This window comes from Muntiacus reevesi, chromosome 3 (assembly GCF_963930625.1).
Source record: "Muntiacus reevesi chromosome 3, mMunRee1.1, whole genome shotgun sequence".
Taxonomy (NCBI): domain Eukaryota; kingdom Metazoa; phylum Chordata; class Mammalia; order Artiodactyla; family Cervidae; genus Muntiacus; species Muntiacus reevesi.
In genome coordinates this window covers 73,524,586-73,548,037 of record NC_089251.1, presented here as the reverse complement: position 1 = coordinate 73,548,037, position 23,452 = coordinate 73,524,586, and the positions used below count along the sequence as shown (strand labels likewise).

The window sequence follows — 23,452 nt, the reverse complement described above, 5'->3', positions numbered from 1 at the left end:
AAATGGTTTGGGGTATATTCTTCCAGTCTTTTTTTCTGTCGGTTTATATGTTTTAAAGAAAAAAAGTTCATACAATCATTTTATATGTAACTGTATTTTGCAGCTTGTTTTTTGAAGTTAATATTTTATGAACTAGTTTCTAGTATATGTGTACATTAAAGTAGCATCGTAGCATTTTATTGCAAGAATCTATTGCAGTTTAGCAAACTTATCTCCTGTTAGGGTGTAGTCCTATAGGTGAAGTCTCTCTCTCTCTCTTTTTTTTTTAACCTTTATAACAATGCTGTACTGGATATATTTAAAGCTAAATTTTTAATTTTTTTGCATACTTTTTTTTTTAAGGATAAATTTCTAGAAGTAGAGTGAAGTCAAGGTATATGCACTTTTCAGAAACCTTGATGTATCAAATTGTCTGCTCTTCTTAAATTTTTTCAGTTGGTAAAATATAAAATTTAGCATCTTAACCATTGAAAATTCTTTCAGCTGCAGTAAAATACACGTAAAATTTATTATCTTAATAAGTGCACAGTTCAGTAGTGTTAAGTACATTCATGTTGTGCAGCCAATCTCCATAACACTTTATCTTGTAAAATTGAAACTCTGCGTCCAGTAAACAGCTTTCCATTCCCCTCCCCCAGCCCCTTGCAGTCCCCATTCCACTTTCTGCCTCTGACTTGACTACTCTAGGTACCTTGTAGAAGTGGAATCTTCCAGACTTTGTTTTCTGTGACTGGCTTATTTCACTTAGCATAATATCCTTAAGGTTCATCTGTGTTGTTGCATATGGCAGGATTTCCTTTTTTTAAGGCTGAATAATATCCCACTGTATATATATCTTACATTTTCTTTATCCATCCGTCAATAGACACTTGGATTGCTTCTGCCTTTTTGCTATTGTGAATACTGTTGCTATGATCATAAATGTACACATATCTCTTCTAGATCTTTTTTTCAATTCTTTTGTGTATATACCCAGAAGTTGCTGGATCATATGGTAATTCTGTTTTTAATCGTTTGAGGAATGACCAAGCCGTACCATTTTGTATTCCCACAGTTGTCCGCTTTTGAGTGTGATTTATAAGAGTTCTTCCCAACCTGGCCTTGAGGTTTCCTCTCCGAGGGCTGAAGCAGTCACTTACATGTCCTCCTCTCTCCCATCCTCCACCCCCGTAGGGTGTACCCTTCTTGGGTGCCCTGTATTCTTCGACTAGCTGGGTAGGCAGGAGGGAGGGGTCCACATATCTGGAAAGTTCCACTACAGAGGAAGCGTCGCGTTCTCCATCTCCACATCCAGAACCCTGGGCTCCAAGGGTGGGGCTTCTTGGAAGAACTGCTGTCCAGGATATGATGAGTCACTTAGACTGATGAGGCCAGGGCCAGCCTGTGTGTTGAGCCCAGGGCTGTGCCAGGATCAGTTTGCCTCCAAATGGAAAGTTTGGAGTTCATGAAAAAGCAATTCTTCTTCTTGAAAGAGGAACTCCCCTCTCTCATAGGACAGGGTGTTTTCACAGAAAGACCCCTCTGCTAGTGGAAATTCAGGAGGTAGTACCCAATGCTTCCTGGTAGCCCCTGGCTTCTTGACACTTGGCAGGGCTGGGATCCACTGGGATCCTTTGGGAGCAGACTCAGGAGCAGCCTGTCTCCGTCTTGGACCTAGTTTGGTCTCAACACAGAGGGCAGAGGGTGAAGAAACTCGAGGCCTGGAGTTCCTGGTATATTTCCCATTAGATATTCATAGATAGGAAAATGGACCTTCATATGAATCAAAGAGCAAATATAAGACAAGCCTTTTTTTATGGACAGAACTCAGTGATTGGACTGTGACCCTCACTAGGAGGAGCCATTGCTAGCTCCAGGAAGCTTTTTGGTCTTCTGTATGTTGGAAATTATTTCACATATCACCACTTCAATGACTATATCCCCTCTATCTTCATTAGTTCCCTGGAGTCATAATTGCTTCCTTTAAAAGAGGAATATTTTTATTGCTTTTAGATATATTTTTATACAGTTCCTGAGTCTTAAGTGTGTAATTTGATGAATTTGGCAAATGTAGTAACCAACAGCCCAGTAAAGACAAAGAACATTTCCATCACCCCAGAAAATTCCTGCAGGTCCTTTGCCTATTGGTTCCTTCCCCAACCCCACCCCCGGCAGTGATTGCTTAGTTTGTGTTAATACAGGTAATAATTTTGCTCTTGTTTAGAATGACTTATAACTGAAATCAATACAGCCTGTACTTTTTGATATCAGGCTTCTTTTGCACAATTATAAGTTCTGAGAGATTCATCTGTGTTGTTTATTTCTGAGTAGTATTCCATTGTATAAATAAGCTACGGTTTGTTTATAAATTCTGCATGAACTATTTTTTAGAGAGGGAGAAACCTCACCAGGCTCTACACTCTGCATGAGTGAACATGTGCATTCCTCTATGCATCCTTCCACTCACTGAACACCAGGTCTTGCTCTCGCTGGGTGCAGAGATCAACCAGAAATGGGCAGAGAGGAAAGTTAAGAGTGTAGGGGAAGGGCACACGCAGAGGAGATGCAGCTAAAATGTTCTGCTGGTTCTGGAGTTGAGAGACTTCCGAAACCTTCAGGGAAGAGCTGGTTTCACTGTGAGCTTCCAAGGAAGATGGATTTAGAATTCTCAGGGAAGCACAGTGGAGAGGCCCCTGCTAGGAGCTGAAGGAACAGATGAAGCATGGGGAAGCTGGCTGCCCCACAGACAGATGCTTTGTTGCGGCCAGCCCACCGGAGGCTTGGAACTGGCAGCCTGAACCTGCCAGGCAGCTGGCATCACCCATCCCAGTTCTGGGCCCAGAGGTAGGGCAGCAGGGAACCCAACCAGTGGCATATCTCTGGCCCGGGGCGGGGAGGGCGGGCACAGGATGTGATGAAGCAGACCCTCTCTGTGTCTTCTGGAGTTGGCTGTGCCCTCCGGCCATCTGCGCTTGGCTTCCAGGCCAGGCCCTGAACAGTTCCTGTGTCCCACCATCCTTCAGGGAGCTTCGGCCATGGATCTGGAGAGGAGAGGCTGGGCCAGCACCAGCAGTGATGGGGGGACCTGCCTTCTTCTGCCTCCTTGTTGCGTCTCCTCCAGCGCACACTCTGTTCCTCCTCCCCGTTCAGTCCTCTCCTGGTCATGAGTCATTTGGCACGAGGCGTGTTGACACTTGGTGACCCGGGTAACTGAGTCTTTGTGTTGAGCAAGGGCCTTCACGGCCTGTGCCCGTTTCCCAGACTGAGGCACCCCGATCTTTGAACCAACTCCCACCCCATCCTGGCAGAGGGCAAGGGCACTGAGTCCATAGGGGTTGACATCTAGCCAAGAAAAGCAGTAATTCCTTACCTTGTGTTTGTGGAGTACTCTGTACTTGTCAGACATGAGCGGGCTTGTCGTTTGTTCAGCCAGCCTACTGGGCATCAGGTTATAGAAAGGGGAACGTGATGAGGTCTGTGCCTTTAAGGAGCCTACAGTCTGGCTGAGCAAACGTGCACAAATAAATAAGCATAAAAAATGGTGGGGCTGAAATATGTCAGGTGTAGACCAGGAGAGATGGTTGGTTATACCAGGGTGTGTCAGGAGGGGCTCCACAGAGGAGGTGGCACTTGGTGGGGCAGAAGGTGAGCTGTACTTTTGGGTGGACTTTGGGGGGGTCCTTACATTCCAGGCAAGAGGAGCAGCCTGGAGCACAGTCAGCATCTGGGAGCAGGAGGTTGCATGTGGGTGCAGCAGGTCTGGTGTTGTAGGCAGCTCAGGCTTAGAACAAAGCACCACAGACTGGCTGGCTTACACCCCAAAGACACTTGTTTCTCATAGTCCTAGAGGCTGGAAGTCTCAAATCAAGATCAGGTTCTGGTGAGGCCCCTCTTCCAGGTTGTTTGTTGTTGCTTGGTCGCTCAGTTTGTACCTGACTGACTGAGACCCCATGGACTGTAGCCTGCCAGGCTCCTCTGTCCATGGGATTCTCCAGGCAAGATTACTAGTGTGGGCTGCCATTCTCTTCTCCAGGGGATCTTCCTGACCCGGGCATCAAACCTGTGTCTCCTGCATTGGCAAGCGGGTTCTCTACTGTTGAGCCAGATTGCAGGCTGTGTGCTCACATGATGGAACAGATGAGGGAGCTCTCTGGGGTCTCTATAGACACTAATCCCTATCATTAGGTCCCAGCCTCAGGACCTAGTCACTTCCCCAAGGCCAGCCTCCTCATATCATCACCTTGGGCTTTAGGTTTTCAACATGTGACTTTCAAGGGGACACAAACATTTGATCTATAATGTATGATGAGAGACAAGGCTGAGGAGTTGACGGGGATGAACCTTGGAGGGTGTGGTGCAGAGAGTCAGGAGTTTGGACCTTACGCTATAGCCGCAGGGACCCTTGGAGGGGTTGTGAGCAGTAGAGTTTTAGAAGGATCACCCTGGGAGCCTTGAGCAGGATGGATGAGAGCCTGGAGGCAGAACTGTGAGCTGCACGTGACAGGAAGGCAATATATCTCTTTATCTACCCAAGAGATAAAGCCGAATAAGAAGATAAGAGGGGGGAAGGGGAGAGGAGGTTTGAAATGTTAAATGGTCATCAGTTGGATGTTAGGGCCAAAGGCAGAGCACTGAGGATTCTCTTCTTACACCTTCCTTCACTCAGTTCATCTTGAACACCTGCTACATGGCACACACTGTGTGGGCACGAAGATGAGAAAGATCTGCGTTCTGCCCCCTGAGAACCGCCATCTAGGACAGCACTCTCTAGTCTGGACTGTGAGTTGCCTGGGACAGGAGTACAATTTAAGCAGACTTTGACCCCTGCCCCGCCTGAGGGAGAAGTAGGGGCCGTGATTTATTGGTGCACATATTGGAAGGTTTCAGGTTGTAGTTCTTCAGGCAAGGTGTTCAAACACTTTCTTTAGGAATCTGCCCTTTACCATCATGTCTCATCTCTCCTCTGAGTAGACTTTTTTTTTTTAATGACTAAGAGTTGAGTCAATCTTTTTCCTGTCTTAAAAAAAAAACACAACAGATATAAATATAGTTGTTTTCCTCCACAGCTTTCTCTTCCTGGTTTCTTATAGTTTAGGGATTTTTCTTTTTGTTTTGACTTTAAAGTTATGTTTTCTTATATATTTTTTTTTAAATTTTGGTAAGAAAACATACATATAAAATATACCATCTTAACCATTTTCAAGTGTACCATCATGTTAATGACATTCACGTTATGTAGCTTTGTTTTAAGGTCAGCTTTCCCTAGCGTTTCCAGTCTGACCTCTTGGCAGCTTAACAAGCGCAGTGGAAGGGTGAGAATTCCTCTTGGCCCCACCTGGCCTCGAGCACACCCTAGCCAATCACTGGGGGCTTGATGATCAGTCAGCCTGGATCACTTGCCTGCCCTGGAGGTGGGATGGGGTCTTTACCCTGTGAACCATGGGGGGGAGGCTGCAGGATTGGATGCTCAAAGGGAAAGTGAGGTGCTGCTGCTAAAAGAATGGGAAGTGAATGCCAGGGACACAGAAACAGCAGATTCCCCTGTAGGCACATAGGACCTGAGCGTATAATGTAGGCGGGGTAGAGATTGGTTGGTTTCTCAAGAGGTCTGTGTGTAAATGCTGTGTAATCAAGCGTCTACCACGTGCAAGGACTGTGGCACTGTAACACACCAGAGAGACTCATTTGCCCAAGTCGAACTACTGGGGGAGAGGAGTTGGATGTAAGTAACCACTCCAGGGTGTAGACATGGTGAGTGCCTGGGGAGGGGTGGTCAGGATTGCTCCGTGGAGTGCTGCCTGGAAGGCCAGGCAGGAGTTGGGCGTGGGGGTGCCACCAGTGTGGTTCCCCACATAGGGCATGGGTGCCTGCTGTCTGCCTACCGCTTGATGCCTGCCGCTGCTAATACCATTCTTGCTTTAGGCCCTCCCCCCGCCTCCCCGGACCTCTGCCTTCCACTGGCTGCTCCAGAGTCTCAGATGAGGCCACCCTGGGCCCCTGAGAGGGGCCTGGAGTTGGGCGCCCCCACCTTCAAGCAGGGCAGGTCCGAAGTGCTCCCCTCCTCCTGCAGGCCTCTCCCTGGAACGCCTGCCCAACTCCATTGCTTCCCGCCCCCGCCTGACTGAGAGGGAGGAGGAAGTGATCACCTGTTTTGAGAGAGCCTCCTGGATCGCTCAGGTGTTCCTGCAGGAATTGGAGAAGGTAAGCTGGAAATGACAGCCCCGCAGTCATCACTGCCCTCTGCCGAGCACACGTATCTATGCACCACCTAGCCCACCAGTCCCGCCAACTAACCCCGTAGGTCATGCCTGTGCAAATTAGAAAAGAGGGCCCTGCCCCCACCCTTAAGATGCTCTGGAAACTCCTTATAGTATCCAGATCCTGTTAGCTTGAGACTCTTTACTGCCAGAAAACAGTTTTAATAAGTAGAAGAATCCACGCTGTCTATGGGGAGCCGGCAAACTCCTTGATGAGCTGAGCTCATATGACCAAATTTGACAGCCCTGTTTGAGACAGCCCTTACAACAGCTCTATGAAGTAGGCATTATATTCATCCCTGTTTAATAGATGAGGCTTAGATTAGTCTATTTGCCCACTTCTCCCCTTGGAGGGTTTTCCTGGGTGGCTCAGTGGTAAAGAATCCGCCTGCCACTGCAGGAGACACAGATTCGATCCTGGGTCGGGAAGATCCCCTGGAGAAGGAAATGACAACCCACTCCGGTATTCTTGCCTGGGAAATCCCCCCATAGACAGAGGAGCCTGGCAGGCTATAAAAGAGTTGAGCATGACTTAGCGACTGATCATCATCACCCGCTCCCCTTTTAAGGGTGCAGTCAGGCCAGTCCTTGTAGACACTCTTCTCAACCCTCAGGGGCCCTTACTGGACCCCCTGGTGGGGAGGAGGCCCATTCTTAAAGCAGCAGAAACAGGACTCGAGTGTATTCCCTGGCACAGGTCCACGTGGAGACTTGCGTTGACCTCTGCCAAGGTCACATGCAGTGTTTTAGAAGCTCTTCTCATTTGAATTACATATGGTTTGGAGGAAGCATTCAGGAAAAAAGAGAAAGTGACCCATACAGTAGGGGCCTGGCCTTTGGACTCATTAAAGGGGATGATGTAGGCGATGAGCTGTAATGGTGTCCAGGGCTGGAATCAGCACCCTGGGGACTCTGGGCTGACAGATGGGCCTGGATAACTGGGTATGTGGGTCCAGGGAGGGCAGGCCATGGAACCCTGTGCATTTTCAGGAAGACTGGATATCCCTTCTAAGACCCAGCCCCAACCTCTGAGGAACTAAGAATCCTTCTTAAACCTACTTCAGTTTCTGAAAAATAAGGTGGATGGCGCATTGACTTTTTTTTTCCCCTTGGATCAGAGAGGGAGGTGGCATAGTGAAGGCAGGCTATTAAGTGATAGCTCACTTAATAATACAGTTGTTCCTCTGCTTCTCCAGAGACCCAGGGTTGCCATCCAGCTGTTCTGAGGTTTCCTGGTATGTGACAGGGACAGCATAGGGCTTGGCATTTGGTAGGCACTTGAGTGCTTGTTGAATGAATGTACCAGTGAATACAGAGCCCAGAATGTGTAGCTGGCCAGACTTGAGTCTGAGATCATGGCCCAAGCCAGCTTTGTGTTCCCAGGCACTTTCTGAGCCTCAGTTTCCTCTGAAGTGCAAAATAAAACCAGCATTGGAGGGCATCTGGCATTTGCATGCAGAGAATGCTTTAGACTTATTTTATTTATTTATTTTTTTTTTCTGAAGGGTAGTGTTTTATTTGACAGACAGCATGGACTTCTTACATATCCATTATCAGTGCCTTTAAATCCAAACAGCCTTAAAATTTAGCAGCAGTTTCTGCAAGTACAAAAATATACATTTATTAAATATGGTAGTAAAATTTGTCAAGATATACAAAATCAAAGCATTTTAGATAAAGCATTGGTCTAATATATTATAGATTGACAGAGTATAATAAAATGACATGTAGTCTGTCTTCAAATCATACAACATAATACTTAGTGGGTAGGAAACCATCCACTCGGTTTAAAGCATAGAAGATGCTGAGGTTCTTTCATAACCATTCCTAGTCTCTGTGTTCCCTTAGATACTCCTGTAACGTTTAATGTGAATAGTTAATATTGCTGGAAAGTATTATATTGTAGCCTTACTTTAAATGGAAGCAGCTCAGGTCGCGCTGGGTCTGAATACTGCAGTACGTGGCCCTGAGGTACCTGGGGGCTTGGGAGGCGCTGGAGCCGCTGCCCCGGCCTGGGCTGACCCTGGCCCCAGCCCCTCAGCCTTGGCACCTGCAGACAGCAGCGCTCTCTGTGTTCCCCTTGCCAGGTCACAAGTAACACCACATCGCGGCACCTGAAAGGCTCGCACCCAGTCGACTACGAGCTCACCTACTTCCTGGAAGCCGCCCTCCAGAGCGCTTACGTGACGAACCTGAAGAAGGGGTAGGTCGCCAGCAGATGAACAGGACCTGGTCATTTCTCCCAGTCCTGGGAGCTGCTCACGTTGGTCTTGCTGAATCAGGTCCCCCTTGTCTCCTGGGCACGTGTGTGTGGACTCCCTGGAGAGGACAGTGGGGGCTTGGCTTGTTCCTGTCTTATCAGATGAGCGTGCCCAAAAGCTTGGGAGAGGGGCCGGCTTCAGGGAGCTGCTGAAGCAGTCATGCCTGCACCTATTGCTGGATGGTCATCTTTAGAAGAGGAGATTCTGGCAGCCTGACAGGGTATGGGAAGAGTGAAGGACAGCGAGCCAGGCAGTCTGGAGGTGGTTGCTGTTGCCTGAAGTGTCGGCTGAAGTCATTTTGCTTCTCTGAACCTCATTCTCCTCAAAATATAATGAAAAAGGCAATTCCTGCTTGTTCCATCTTTCAGGGGGCTCTGAGATGCCAGGGGAGATGTGAAAGTAAAGCTCGGCATCGTTTTGGGGGTGCAGTTGCCTGCAGATGAGGTGGCAAGAAGCTCATTCTCCTGTGTGTCGACTGGAGAGCCCTGGGATGCACAAACACGGGCCGAGAACCCCTGTCTTAGGCTTTTGCTCCTCGGGGTTAAGAAGGGCGCCCTTCTTGTGAAGAGCCTGGTGGATATTTCCACCCGGTGGGGGTGGGGCTGCGGGTGTAGGTGCCAGGCCCAGCGTGCTGTTTCATGGAGTGCGTTGGCGGTGATGGAGACAGAGAGAGAGGCGACCCAGCCAGGAGGGTGTGTTGCTGGCGGCGTTGGGTCTTTGGCGGTTCTACAGGGCTCAAGGCCTCCACCAGGCCGGAGACTGGCAGGCAGGGGCCTGGGCTTCCTGTGCCTCGATTCCCTTAGCATCATTCCCACCTCCTGCAAACACTGTGGTCTGGGGCCGTGCGGACATCCAGGCAAGCAAGGGGAGCGGGGGGAGTGGGGACCCGTGTGCTAAATGGAGTTGGTCACCGTGCAGGTTGGACGAACGCCTCGCCTTTCTCAAGTCTCCCAGGTGGAGGCGGGCCTGCCACACAGGTGTTACATCCTCCTCACAGGTGAGGAGCCAGGGTCAGGATCACAGAGCTTTCTTTGCTCTGACTGGCTAGAGGCCTTTGAAGCCCCTGTGTCATTTTTGGTGTGATTCATTTTGTTAAATTCCACTGTATTCATTCTTTTAACATTTTTGGAATAGAAGATTCTTACACAGGATACCAAATTTAAAAGGTACAGGAGACAGTAAGTTTCCCTTCCATCTCCATCCCCTGCCTTCTGGTTCCTCTGTAGGCAGTGTTCCTAGGCTCTTGTGTCATTCCAAGATAGTTAGCAGCGTTCCTAAGTGATTATATACATGTAGTATTTTCTTCCTTTTTAAAATACATATTCTCCCATTTGCCTTTTTTCATTTAAAATGTATCTCTTGGAGACTGTTCCACATCAGAGCTGCCTTTTCTTCACACTGCTGCGTAGTGTTTGTAGGATCCTGTAGTTCAGATGTCCTACTTCAGATGTCCTCAGTTGGTTTACTCAGTTCCTGACTGAGGAACAAATAGGTCACTTCCAGACTTGGGCTCTTTTCAGCATATGCGAGAGTCCAGAACAGAACCGTACCGGTGCATTATTTCAGTGGGAACCTATAGGGTAAATTCTAAAAGAGGAGCATTCTGCGTTAAAAGGTATGAGCATTGGTCATGTCACTACAGATGGCCAGCTTAGACCTCACGTGTGTGTTAGTCGCTTAGTCGTATCCGACTTTGCAACCCCATGGACTATAGCCCACCAGGCTTCTCTGTCCATGGAATTCTCCAGGCAAGAATACAGGAGTGGATTGCCATTCCCTTCTCCAGAGGAACTTCCCAACCCAGGGATCAAACCCTGGTCTCCTGCCTTGCAGGCAGATTTTTTACTGTTTGAGTTATAGGAAAGTCCTGCTTGAGCTACAGAGATGGCCAGCTTGGACCTCGTAGGGGTTTCCATTCCTGTGCCGCCAAGATGTGTGGGAGAGGCTGCTTTGTAAGTTCTCACAGCGCAGTGCAAGCGTTTTTGAGAAAAATTTTATTGAAATACAGCTGATTTACAGAATTGTGTTAGTTTCAAGTATATAGCCAAGTGCTTCAGTTATACATATATGTACATGTATTTGTCTATATTCTTTTCCTTTACAGATTAATACAAAATATTGATTATCGTTTCCTGTGCTATACAGTAGGTCCCTATTGGTTATCTATTTTTTATATAGTAGTATGACTATTTTAATCCCAAATACCTAATTTTTATCCGTCCCTCCCCCAAAATGAACAATTTATTAATCACTCCCTTCTTCCTAGTTTATATAAGTAATATGTTTATGGTGGAAAATTTGAAAAATACTTAAAAACATAAAATAGACAAATTAAAAATCACATATTTAATCTTCAGATCAGAAACTGGCAAATTATGACCTTTTGACCAGTCACCTGCTTTGGTAGTTTGTTTTAGAACATAGCTCGCCCATTGGTTTAGATATCTTCTAGATCTATGGCTGCGTTAGAGCAACTACAGAGTTATATGACTCCAAGCCTAAGATATTTACAGTCTGACTCTGTACAGAAGAAAATTTTCCAGCTCCCATACTCTGGATAATCACTATTAACATTTGATATATGTCTTTTCACATTTCCTATGTATAGATATACAGGTGTATTTTTTCCTTTTTTTTTTTAAACAACAACAGAACAGTATCATAATTTACAGTAAGCTGCTTTGCAGCCTGCATTTTCCACTCAGGGCTTGGTTGCAAGCCTCTTTGGTGCCTTTGCTCATCTCTTTTCCCTGTGAAGTTGCTCCCTGTGGGGTCAGGCGAAGATGGCCAGGCCCACACCTGCAGGTGGGCTTAGGACTTAGTGGGCTGCGTGGCTGGGACAGTCATCTTTGAGCCGGGCTTCGAGGGAAGGGAGATTCCCAGAGACAGGAGGATTCTGGGTGGGGCAGAAGATAGGATGGGGCTGAGGATTCTAGATGGGGAACTTGGGATGCTCCAAGGCCAAATACACTTGGGAAACAGTGAGTTAAAGACTTCCCAGACCCTTTAGGAACTCCAAGGAGCTTGAATGCAACTGGTAAATTTCAGGAGGAGGCAAAGGCATGCAAAGTGTTCAGCTTGGTTTGACATGGAGCCCTTGTTTGGGGTGGAACTCAGGGGGAACAGCTGGATGGAGGCATGGTTTCTGGCCCAGGCAGCTTTTCCATCCAGCAGGCATCCTAGTTCCATCAGTGCCACATCCCATTTGGGGTGCTGGAAGCTCTGTGCTTCAACGCTTAACCCCTGGAAGAGAAGGAAGCAGAGTTCTTGCCCAGAATGTGGAGCAGGCCATGGCGAGGCCACTCCCTAGAGGCAGAGGTGGCTGAGATGGCCGGAGGTGGGCCCGGGCCTGGGGAGAGGTGGGCCTGCCCCAGCTGGACCCCAGCCTGGAGGAGACGTGTGCCCCCTCCTTCTCCCTATCCCGCCCTCCTGATAGAGGCCGTGGGTTGCTCCACAAGTCCTGTCCTCCAAATGGTAAGAAAAGGGAGACGGTCCCGGCCAGGGACACAGGCTCCCTCCTTGTTCTTCCCTCATACGTTAACACCCAGCCTAGCACCCTATTCGTCACAGCTGCTTAGAAAGTCATTATCATTTATTTGTATTATTTTTTAGAAGCACTCCATAGCAAGATGGGCTGCTGCCTCAAGCTTTAAATTTACACTTAAAAAAAAAAAAATTCTCAAGTGCTAGGCCAGGGAGGTGGTGGTGTCCCCATTTGGGAAGTGAGGATCAGGAGGCCCAGAGAGCCGAGGCCGTTTTCTTCCAAGGCCTGGCTGCTGCCCCTGGGTGCCTCACACCAACCAGGCCAGGGAGGTGGGGCCGGGAGGCCATTGGGTGGTACCCTGTCTGCTCTAGCTCCATCCACCATCTGCTTTTTTGTTCTCATTTGATTACTGAACCTCAGTTTCAGAGAGATGATGGCCTGGCAGGCTGGTTCCTGTTTTTACTGCTCAGGCAGCTGCCACCTGGCTGCTTCCCTTTAGCTGGAGATTGTTGTCACCCTGTTTTTGCAAACAAAGTTTTATTGGCACATTGCTGTACCCTTTATTTGCATATTATCTCACCCACAGAGCGTGGTAGTTGGGTTTGAGACTGGATGGCTAATCCCAAAATATTTATTCCCTGACCCTTTACGGAAAAGAGTTCTCTGACACCTACTCTCTGCTTAAGAACTCCTTCCAGTCAGGGCCTCTCGCAGCAGAAGAGGTGCTCTTTTTCTGTAGGGGAGCCCTGTGGAGTAGAGGAATAGATTTTGGGGGGAGGGGACACTTTTTGAGGGCGCTGCATGGCTTGTGGGAGCTTAATTTCCCGACCAGGGATAGAACCTGGGCCGCAGCAGTGAAAGCGCCAAGCCCTAACCACTGGACTGCCAGTGAGTCCCCAGATGGTTCTGATTTTAGTGTTCTGTGCCCTTCATTCATTCATAAGAAATATTCCTCTTGCTAATACATGCCACGTACTAAGTGCTGAATTTGTGCATTGCCTGCTTGTGTATTTTGTCCATCCAGCACTCCTCTGAGGTGAGTACTGTCATTCCCATCCCCACTTTACAGATGGGAAACTGAGGCTCAGAGAACACAAGTGACTTGGCTGGAGCAGAGCTAGGACTGTGTGTGCCGGTCTTGCCTCACCCCATTAATCAGCAGGCCACACTGCCCGCAGCGGATGCCCAGACCCCATGCCACTTAAGGTTTCAGGGGTGTCCGAGGGCAGCCTTGGCACCTCTGGGGGGTGTGGGAGAAGGACAGGGTCCTGCTGATCCTTGCCGTTGCTGAGTCAGGGCTCCGCTTCCTTCTCTGGGACCCTGAGTCACATTCTCAGAGAGTGCCTCCTCTTCCGGAACCAGGCCTGCTCCTCCCCAGAGTGGGCCTGCTTCCTGCCCTGGCTTTGTTCCGCACACTCAGGCTGTGTGTGTGTGTGTGTGTGCGCGCGCGACCGTTGTGGGCAGAGGCAGTAACCATCACCCCTCCAGGAAAGCCCAAGTCATTTCAGTTCGTTTTCTGTGGCTGTCACTGTGTTCCCCTGTCTTTGTCCTCTACCTCCTGAAGCACAGATTTCGGTCCTTAAAGCCAAGATGCTGACTCCCCCAGCCCCTGCTCCACCCTGCCTCCCACATATAGACAAATAGAGATTGAATCATCTTTTTTTTTTCCCAGCGAACAGCCCGAACATTTGAAAGCCTGAGTGTGAGGAGCAGTTCTCAGGATGTGTGGAAGCAACTCAGTCCTTCCCTCTCTGTTTCCTGTGAGCTCACCCAGCCCAGGGTGACCCTGGAATGTGGCAGAGATAAAATAGTCCTGGGTGCCTGGGTGGGCTTTGAATAGTATCTTTACACCTTTCTTCTTGATAGTCGCCAATATTTGTTGAATACTTGCTGCATGTCAGGCAGAATGCTGATGCCTTTACATGTAATCTTTTAAAGTTGGAACTAGTAATATCCCCATTTTCCTGAAGGAGAGGTTAAGGAATTTGCCCGAAATCACAAGGCCAACAGGTGGTATTGCCACCAAACCTGGTGCTGAGCTGTGTCTGTCCCACCCCACAGCCTGACACCGCACTTGAGAACCGCTGTCTTGGCTCAGGGTGCGGGAGGCAGGAGGTCAGGGGGAGACTGGAATGTGGATACCTGACACCCCGTCACTGTCTCCGGGGCAGGTCTGGAGAGTCTTTTAACGGGCTCCAGAGCCTTTTCCTGGTGGTTAAATTCACTTCCATTGCCTGGGCTCTTGGGGTGTTTGGGAAGGGTTAGGAGGAAAACCTTTGCTGTGTTGAAAGAGGTCACAGCCCAGTAGGGGAAAGGGGGCTAAGACGGAAAAGCCCTGAGAAGAGACAGCAACTCATCTCCCAGCTTGCTTCTGAGAGCCCCCTGAGTGTCGCCCCCAAGCCCCCGGGCTGGACGAGGACCCTCCTCACTGGGCTCACGTCTGAGGGGGAGCTGTAGGAGCCATGTGTGGATGGTGGGCAGTGCTCTGTGCTGGAGGAACAGAAGGCAGGGAGCTGGGTGCCGCCGAGGACAGGGTGGAGTCTAGGGAGACACTTTGTTCTGACCGGCTGGGTGGAATGGAGACCCTGGGGCTCAGGCACTGTTCGTTAGGGCCTGAAGAACAGGAGGAGGCGGTGGTATCTGCTTCCCAGACTCTGGGCTGGAATCTGAGAACCGGAGCTCATTCCCTTGTGGGCATGGTGTGGACCCAGGCTTCAGAGGGTCGGAGGAGACCCTGCTGAAAATGGGGTGCTTAGCCCCAGGGGCCAAATGACCGCAAGTAGTGCTGGCTCCCAGGGCCCAACTTGCTGAGGATTGAGGATTGATCCCTCCAGTTGAGGATCTGCCATGACTTGAAGGGTGTGGTGCTCTCCACTGTGCAGTGTGAGTGATCTTTGCTTGGCCTCCAGACAGTGCTTCCCCTTTAATCCGGAGCTTCACTGAGGCCTGGGCCTCCCTCGTGCTACCCGCTTACTCATTCACTGTCTGAGGGACATTCATTTTTTCCAAGGGCCTTGCCCTATTGATTCGGCAGTTAATTTCCCCAGCTAACTCCTGCCCCTTGCTCTGTGACTGATGGCAGAGTTCCTAATTGACCTGGGACTGAAAGTGCTGGCCTGAAAGTCCAGAGTTAGAAGGCCCCTCCCAAGGGGCAGGGACCTGGGGTACCTGGGTTCCACTTCCCCCTTGCTGCCACCAGAGGGCAGCCATGGACTCTGGTTGGAGCTTCGCCCCAGGCAGTTCTGCAGATGCCAACTGCCAGGAGGAGGCATCTTTCAATTGGGGGTTGGTGAGCCCAAGGTCTTGGCTGTGGGGGAGACTTGGTTCTGCTTTGCATGAAGCAGTTCCAGGAGTGAAGCAGCAGGCGGTAGCTGAGGGTGGTGCAATGCCAGGGAAACTGTTGATGACCCTGTCCTCACTAGAACTGGGTCTGTGAGCATCTCCCAAGAAAAGAATGTGAGCTGACTTGGCTCCTTCCCCCACAGTGGGCAAGGGGCCATTTTTCCTTGCAGTGTTTTTTTTCCCTTCCTTCTCCCTAGATGTACAGAGCCCATTCTTGGCTCAGGTCTGGGAGCCAGCTTGGGTTATGTGTGTTGAACCAGGTGGGCTGAATGTTTTGTGCATGCTCTTTAAAAAAAGTTCGGGGAAAAAAAAAGTTCGTTTTGTTTTTTTTTTCAATCACTAAAGCAATATATGTTCTTTGTACCAAAACCAAACAATAGAAAAGGGAATGTGTGTTTTCTAAGGGAGTCACAGGGCTTGGCAGGCTGTGAAGCCTTATGAAAACACTCTCCCTTTTACTGTGTGTGTGTGTGTGTGTGTGTGTGTGTGTGTAGGTACCTTAGAAAACCCAGCCTGCTTGGCAGGCTGTGAAGCCTTATGAAAACACTCTCCCTTTTACTGTGTGTGTGTGTGTGTGTGTGTGTGTGTGTGTGTGTGTGTGTGTGTGTGTGTGTGTGTGTGTGTAGGTACCTTAGAAAACCCAGCCTGCTGTTGAGTAGAACCCAGTGAGGGGTGTATCCAATCAGCAGTAATTTAGTATTCTCATCAGCCATCCAGTATCTGCAGTGCTGGGGGAGGGCAGGAGACAGATGGCTCAAGAGGGCATCCAGGGAGCAGAGTCCCCCAACAGCGAAACCCAGGAAAGCCTCCTGGTGGTCACGGAAGAGACCTCTTTAGGCAAAGGGAGAACTTGGAGGCCCATCAGAGAAGGCACATCCTTCCAGCCTCTCCCAATGCACAGTCTTTACTTATCGTCCTTACCCGCTGCCCACCCCCCACCTCGCTAGAAAGGTCCCATTGCCTGGATGTCCTCAGGGTCCTACACGGAAGTGTCACAGTCTTTTTCTGGGGTTTGGAGTGAAAAGGAGAGCTTTCGTTTTGAAACTGATGATGTGGTTCTGTGGCAGGAAAGAATAGCTTGATAACCATTTGAACTTCACCTGACCCTGTCTTCTGGTTCAGTCCTCCAGCTGTTGGGATCTGGCTGTGCATTTCTGGGTCTTTAACCAGAAACCTCTCATATGCGATTAGCAGTGCCAGCCCTGAAACGGAGACTTCTGGCCGGGGCCGTGCGTACCAGAGCCTGTTTAGGTTCCATTCGGTGGTAATTCCATGTATTTTCTCATTTCCTGTTTCTCATTCTCCCCCTCAAGAAAATTTGTTCAGCACCCTACTGTATGCAAAGTATTTTGCTAAGCTCTTGAATAAATCAGGGGAATGGCTAAATTTATAGACCATGAACTCCTTACATGCAAACCCATAAATGAGCTATTCATTCATCATTCAGTCTCTTAATTCATTCCCCCTATATTAGTTGGATGCCCGTTGAGAACAGGATACTTGGTGTTCAATATCCAGTTTAGTTCAGTCGCTCAGTCATGTCCGACTCTTTGCGACCCCATGAACTGCAGCACTCCAGGCTTCCCTGTCCATCACCAACTCCCGGAGCTTGCTAAAACTCATGTCCATTGAGTCGGACAATATCCAGGTACTTGGTGTACAGTGAGCCCTTTGAAAAGACCTAGTCGAGGGAGTCCTGGAGTTCAGATAGCCAGGAAAGGGAAGTGTAACTGTGCCAAGTCAGAACACCATTGTCTTTCTGAAGGGTCTGGTTAGCTAGAAGGGAGTAAAATCTGGATCTCTTGGTGCCTGCAGGGAGCCCACCTTTTCCATAGGGTAAGTGATGGCCTGAAAAGGCAGGCATCTTCAGGGCTTTAATTTTCCCCTTGGAGAATGAGGATGGACTTATTCCACAATGATTTATTGAGTGCCTCCTGTGTTCGAAGCATTGAGCTGGTACCCAGGAATATGAAGCTTCCCTCACCAACCTCATTAGAAGTTGCAAAGACTGGATGAGATAAAGTGCTTTGCAAAATCCTCCCTACTGCTTGCTGCTGACCAGGGATCCTGGGGAGCTTGCCACCTCCTTGCATGGCCCACCTTCAGGCTGCTCTAAGACAAGTTGTTTCCACTGACCCATGCCTGCACGCACATCTCCTCTTTATCTCTGCTCCTGACCAGCCAGGGTTTGCTTGAGTTGGAATCCATGGCCTCCTGACTCGTCTGCATGCAGCCTGATTCTGGGCCAGGGTTTGTTGGAGGCTCCTGTTTGGATATTGTTAAAAGTGTCAGCTTTGCTCAGAAAGGTCAATGTGAGAGATTGAAACAAAGAGATCTTTCAAACTGGCCTCTCATGGGGCTCAGAAAAGCCCCAACTCTACCTGGCACCAGCAGTTTAGACCTGTGACAGGATTATTCAGGCTGTTGGGAGAGACCCCAGCTTACTTCCCATTTCCCAGAGGGGTGCGCTAAGGCAGAAGGGCATTCCCGACATTTCAGAACAGGTCAGCATTGCCCGGGAGCCTGGGTCTCTCCCTGTCTAGCTCTGGCCACCAGTACCTGTGTTGGTTTTTCTCTTTATCTGCATTCACTGAAAATTGGAACTTACCCAAAAGATGCCTAAGGGTGATTGCTTTGCTAAAAAATTCTTGGAAGCTTATTTAGGTGTCTAGTTCCCTTACAGATTTGAAAACAGTAAAAATACACAACTTTGGGAGCACAAGATCTTGTTAAAATACAGTGCTCATTCCTAGACTGTGTGTGTATTGGGAGAAGCAGGATCCCTGGGAGTCTGCGTTCTCCCAGATCCCCAGGCAATGCCAGTACTGCTGACCTGGGCGTGCTTTCTGAGTGTTGGTGATGTAGAACCTAAAGGCAGAGCGGGGACAGTCCTCGCCTTGCAGTGGGAAGAAGGGATCATAGTCCTTCTTGGCTCTGGTCTCCTGGTAGCAGCCTTGGCCAGGCTGCCAGGGAGGAGGCTGGCAGGTAGCCTACAGAGTGGAAAATCACCCGCAGGTCCGGGGAGCTCCCGCCTTCCTCTGGGCCGCAGGGGCCTGGGGCAGCCCCAGGGTCCAGCCCTCCCCAGCCTGTGGCCATTTGGCCCCGCTGCTCCAGCAGAGCTCTCCCGCAGACTGAGTTCCCAGAGCCAGCCATTTCCTCTCTTCTGAGAATTCATGCAATCTCTTCTCACTCTTCTAATAGTGGCTGCTATATGGTTTTCCTCTCAGCTGCCCCTGCTGTCCATCTCGGGGTCCTTTTCTAAGGCAGAGTCCTCGGTGGGCTTGAAGGGCTTCTGCTGCAGACTCTTGCTTTCGGGCTTGTGGGGGCTCCCAGCCTGTCCCTGGGTGTGGTTTGCCTACCAGGGAGTCCTGTCCTTCTGTCCCCTGTGGGGACGGGGCTGATGGAGGGAGAAAGATGGACACAAAACTGGAGGATCCCCTTGGGTACTTCCTTCCCCTGCCTTTATTCATTAGCTTTCGAACTTCCATGCAAAATAATGTGGCAAATTAAAACATAAGTAATGTGATGTTTAGGACCCAGATTAGAAGGAGAAAGGAAAATAGGGAAAATAGCTAATATTCAGTGAGTCTGTGCCACATGCCTAGTGTCCTCTGGGCTTCACATGCATTCACCTTCCTGACAGCACTGTGAGCAAATGAGGAACCCTCCTGCAGACAGGGAGACCAGAACTCAGATTGGCTACCTTGCTTTCCTAAGATTGCAGATTTAGGATCTGGCTGCAAAGCCAGGGTTTCCATGTCAGGGTGTTCCTCCTGGAACCTGATCGCTTAGCATGGGAGAACTGAAAGACATTGGGGAATCGTCTAAACCAGTGGTTCTCAAACTTGAATGTCATTGGAATCCTCTTGGAAGTTTGATAAAACATGGATTGCTGGCTCTACAGTAGAGTTTCTGATCTAGCAGATCTGGAGTAAGGGGCCTCAGAATTTGCATTTCTAACAAGTTCCCTTGATGCTAATGCTGCTGATCCCACCTTAGTACCTCTAATGGTACACCGATGGTTGTAAGTGATACACAGACTAAGTTTTTAAAGTACTTCTGAAAAAAAAAATAAGTACTTCTATATGTAATATTTATTAGCAAAAAAGAAATGCGAAACCTGAAGCGAAACAACTTGTACACCAAGTCTATGATTTCAGGTATGTTTGATGAAGGTGGGATGTCTGCTGAAGTAAAAAGAAAGAAGATATAAAGAAAAGTATTGCACAAAACAATAACACTAATGGTGTACAGCTAGTAGCCCGAAGTGTAGATGTGGCACGTAGATGATAGTAGTCTGGGAGATGCTGTTTGAAACTGAAGGTGTGATTTTATAGAGGAGGGGACTGTGCACAGCCCAGAGAGGTGAACTCCACCTTCAGTAGCAGCCCCCAGACGTGAAGTCTCTAAGGACCCTGTGGTACCCTCTGCTTCTTGCCCTTTCTGGTTCTTCAGAAGCTCTAGACAGACTAGGGAAGATCGCTGTGATTCTTATTCTATCCCCCAGGTCTTAGTCTCCATTCTCAATCTTCCAAACAGGGATCTGAATTTATAATGTTGCTTGCTTGCTTGTCGGAAACCGGAGGTTCCCAGAAGGCAAGGAATTGAGCTTCTGTCCTTTTATGGCTCCAAGCTCAAAGTCCCCAGGAATCTGTTTCATGCATAAAAGCTGCAGGAGGGACTCATGTGACTTCCCCAGTGGTCACCTTTGGCTTTTTACCCTCTGTGATCTTTCATTTCTAAATTTGCTGGCCTGGCAGCTACTGATTTTCCTTGTGATCTAGAGAACCCCAAGAACAAGTGAGGGCCTTTGCTGAGCACATCTGTATGCCCAGGCTGAGCTTCAGGAACAAGACAGGAACCCTGCCCTCGGGGTGTACAGTGCGAAGGGGGTCAGCCTGAACATGGGAAGTGACTGCAGTGTCCTGCTTGCTTCGAAAGAGGACTTACCACGAGGCAAGAGCTACACAGTCAGGAGGGCCTGGGAAGGCTGCAAGGAGGAGGTGATATGGAAAGTGATGTGTAAAAACACAGGTTTTTTTTTAAAGATGTGTAGGGGAAGGGCTCTTAAAGGCAGTGAGGGAAGCCTGTGCCAAGACTTGACACAGAGAACTGTGGACAGTTGTTCAGAAAGGACTCAAGTGGTGAGAGATGACATGGGAGAGAGGCAAGGAGCAGGCTTGACAGCCCCGGGATGCTGTGCTGAGCGCCTCAACTGGATTCTGTAAGCCTGGGGGGAACCAACGAAAAGTGAACATGGAGGGGAGCATGATGTCTTTGCATGTCAGGTGGAGTCCTCAAGGGACAGTGGCAGCAGTTCAAACTCGGGTCACACCCATCAGTGGGTTGCAAAATCTGTTTAGTGGGCTGCTGCAAGCTGTTTTAAAAAGGGGAAGTTTCAGGAGATGTAAAATAGAAAATATCAGAGTGGATTGCCTTGCACGTAGTAGAGATAGATAATAGCTCAAGAAACGTACTTCAGTTTTATGTAAGCAATGTGTGCATATATATAGAGTTGCAGTGTCAAACGTATTTCTTACTGTGGATCACACTTTAAAAAGCTTGAGGCACAGAGGGCTGACTGGAGTGGGTGAGACCAGCTGTCGCTGTCATCTAGGCCCCAGGTGATGTAAGGACTGAGAGGTGAGGATGGATTCCAGTGTAGACCAGATGTGGTGGGTGAAGATGGAGAATTTGAGGCTGACCTCAAGTCTGAAAGTTTGACACCAGCCCAGAGCACTTGGGCCAGAATATCTTTGAAACAACCTGATCCTTTTTTTTTAAATTGGGGGTAATTTCTTCACAATTGTGTGTAAACCAATTGTTGCGTTGGTTTCTGACATACATCGACATGAATCAGCCATGGGTATACCTATGTCCCCTCGCTCTTGAACTTCCCTCCCACCTCCCACCCCATCCCACCGCTCTAGATTGTCACAGAGCAGCTGATTGAGCTCCCTGTGTCATATAACAAATTCCCTCTGGCTATCTGAAAGACCCAATCTTGGTCCCTTTCTGATGGTGAACTGGAGGCCTGGGTTTCTGGAGGGCTGTAGGAAAGAGGAAGCCTTTCTATTCTTTTATCAGTGAAGTCCTGGGCCCCTAGGATCCTGGTGTTACAATTCTGACCTTTCTTACCAATTACTGGATGTTGTCAGATAGCATTCAAACGGGCAGGCTCCTCCTAGCATCCTCAGGTTTGATGAGGATGTCTTTGTGGGAACTAGGCTGGTAACGACCCTGCTTCTTCTGTCTTCCCACTAGGAACATCGTGAAAGGCATGAGAGAGCTCCGGGAGGTGCTACGCACTGTGGAGACCAAAGCAACTCAGAACTTCAAAGTGGTAATGGAGGAGGCCCCAGGGCTGGGTGCTGGTTCTGGCTGGTTTATTCAGGGGTTGATTTCAGCAGGAGGCTGCAGAAGTCCTAGCAGGCAACCCCTGAATCAGGGATGACCATTTGTTGCATGCATGTGTGCATGTTTATCCTCTCCCTGTCATGCTCACAGCAGACATTGCTAGTCAACTGCAGCATTCTTTGCCTCCAAGCCTGGGACACACCCTCAGCGTCCTTCTCATCACAGCACTGTGCATAGCCCCTCACATTAGATCAGTGCTGAAACCTCCAGACATCCCTTCCTAGCACGATGGTGTGCTAATTCTCAGGCTTTGGTTTCTGATCTTAATAAAGAACTTTGGCTTGCTTTCCTGCCCCACTTCAGGCCTGCCCGCTTAGGCTTTTATTCACCCCGAATCAGAGTCACAGCTGCTTCTCACTCTAGACTTCTCTGTCAAATATCAGGAAGGTGTCTGGTGGAGAAAGCTGCTTGTATCAGGGGGCCTTATGCTCTGCAAGGGCCTGTGAACACTCAGAGCCATGCCAGGCTCCATGGGGCCAGAAGGAGGAGGAAATGTACCCCTTGTCTAGAGAAGAAAGAGGACAAAAGATGAAGTGGGACCCATCAAAGGCCAACGGAAGGGGTGGGGGCAGCTCAATGCTAGAGGCCCAGAGAAGGGAGGGGGCTCCTCGGGGGTGGGGTGGTGGGCCTCCCGAAGGGGCAGCATGTGGCCAACAGGCAGATGTGGCCGGGCCACGAGTGGAAGGCCCAGCAGGGCAGAGCCAGCATGTGCCTGCCTCTGAGTCCCGCCCTCTCTGCCAGATGGCCGCCAAGCACCTGGCTGGGGTCTTGCTGCACTCCCTGAGTGAGGAGTGCTACTGGAGCCCCCTGTCTCAGCCTCTGCCCGAGTTCATGAGCAAGGAGGAGAATTCCTTCATCACGCAGGCCCTGCGGAAACCTCACCTCTACGAAGGAGACAAGTAAGCCCTGTCTGCTCAGGGGACCACTCCAAACTCAGGCCACCGTCCCTGGGGTTGGGTGCCCAAGGTGGCCCCTCTGCTCCACGCTCTCCTACACTTTCCGCCCAGCTCCCTGCCAGGCAGGCTCCTTAGAACAGGCAGGAGCTGAGATGACTAGAGAAGGCAGGTCTTGTGGTAGGGGTAGGGGGTCCTGTAAGGCCTACAAAGGCCAAACAATTATTTGGGGAGTCCCTGCCTCCATGCACCGTCTGTCTTGTTTGTGCCAATAATTGAAGGTGGGGTCTGTGAGCTTCCTTTCTGCTCATCTCTGCAGCTTGCTCCAGCCACTCACTTGCCCCAGGCAGTGCTGGGGGCTGGAAGGGGCATTCCCCACCCCCACCCCAAGCGCATTGCAGTGTTTCCCACCCTCGCCCTCCACAGCCTTTCAGATCCGTGACTCTGGGGCACGATGAAGAACTACAGGTGGAATCCGGTGCCTGTGAATTATGCAGGGGAAGGTCACCTTACGAGGGCTGGTGCCGACTCCGGGGCAGAAGGGCCAGCGGGGCGGGCCAGCTGGGCTGCTTGGTGAGGGCCGCACTGCAGCCTGACTGCCTTCTTTGTCCTCCAGCCTCTACTGCCCGAAGGATAACATTGAGGAAGCCCTGCTGCTGCTGCTCATCAGTGAGTCCATGGTGAGTGACAGGGCCCTATCCGGGCCTCCAGCCTCCGCCCCGTGGGGGAAAGCTGCGGGGCTCGGGCTTAGACCACCAGGTCCTGGCTGAGATCAGCCCCCATAGTGGATGTCACTGCAGCAGGCTTTGCTTGCCCCCC

At 49.7% G+C, this 23,452-nt stretch overlaps 1 protein-coding gene across 1 annotated transcript in view; it reads left to right on the top strand.

Moving 5' to 3' along the window:
* TTC7A (tetratricopeptide repeat domain 7A) overlaps positions 1–23,452 on the top strand; it is a 119,032-nt gene that overhangs the window by 22,720 nt on the left and 72,860 nt on the right. The window contains exons 4-8 of the mRNA XM_065929323.1: positions 6,050–6,180; positions 8,324–8,439; positions 21,588–21,666; positions 22,482–22,639; positions 23,250–23,313. Coding sequence (XP_065785395.1) covers positions 6,050–6,180; positions 8,324–8,439; positions 21,588–21,666; positions 22,482–22,639; positions 23,250–23,313 — 548 coding nt within the window. The remainder of the gene's footprint in view (positions 1–6,049; positions 6,181–8,323; positions 8,440–21,587; positions 21,667–22,481; positions 22,640–23,249; positions 23,314–23,452) is intronic.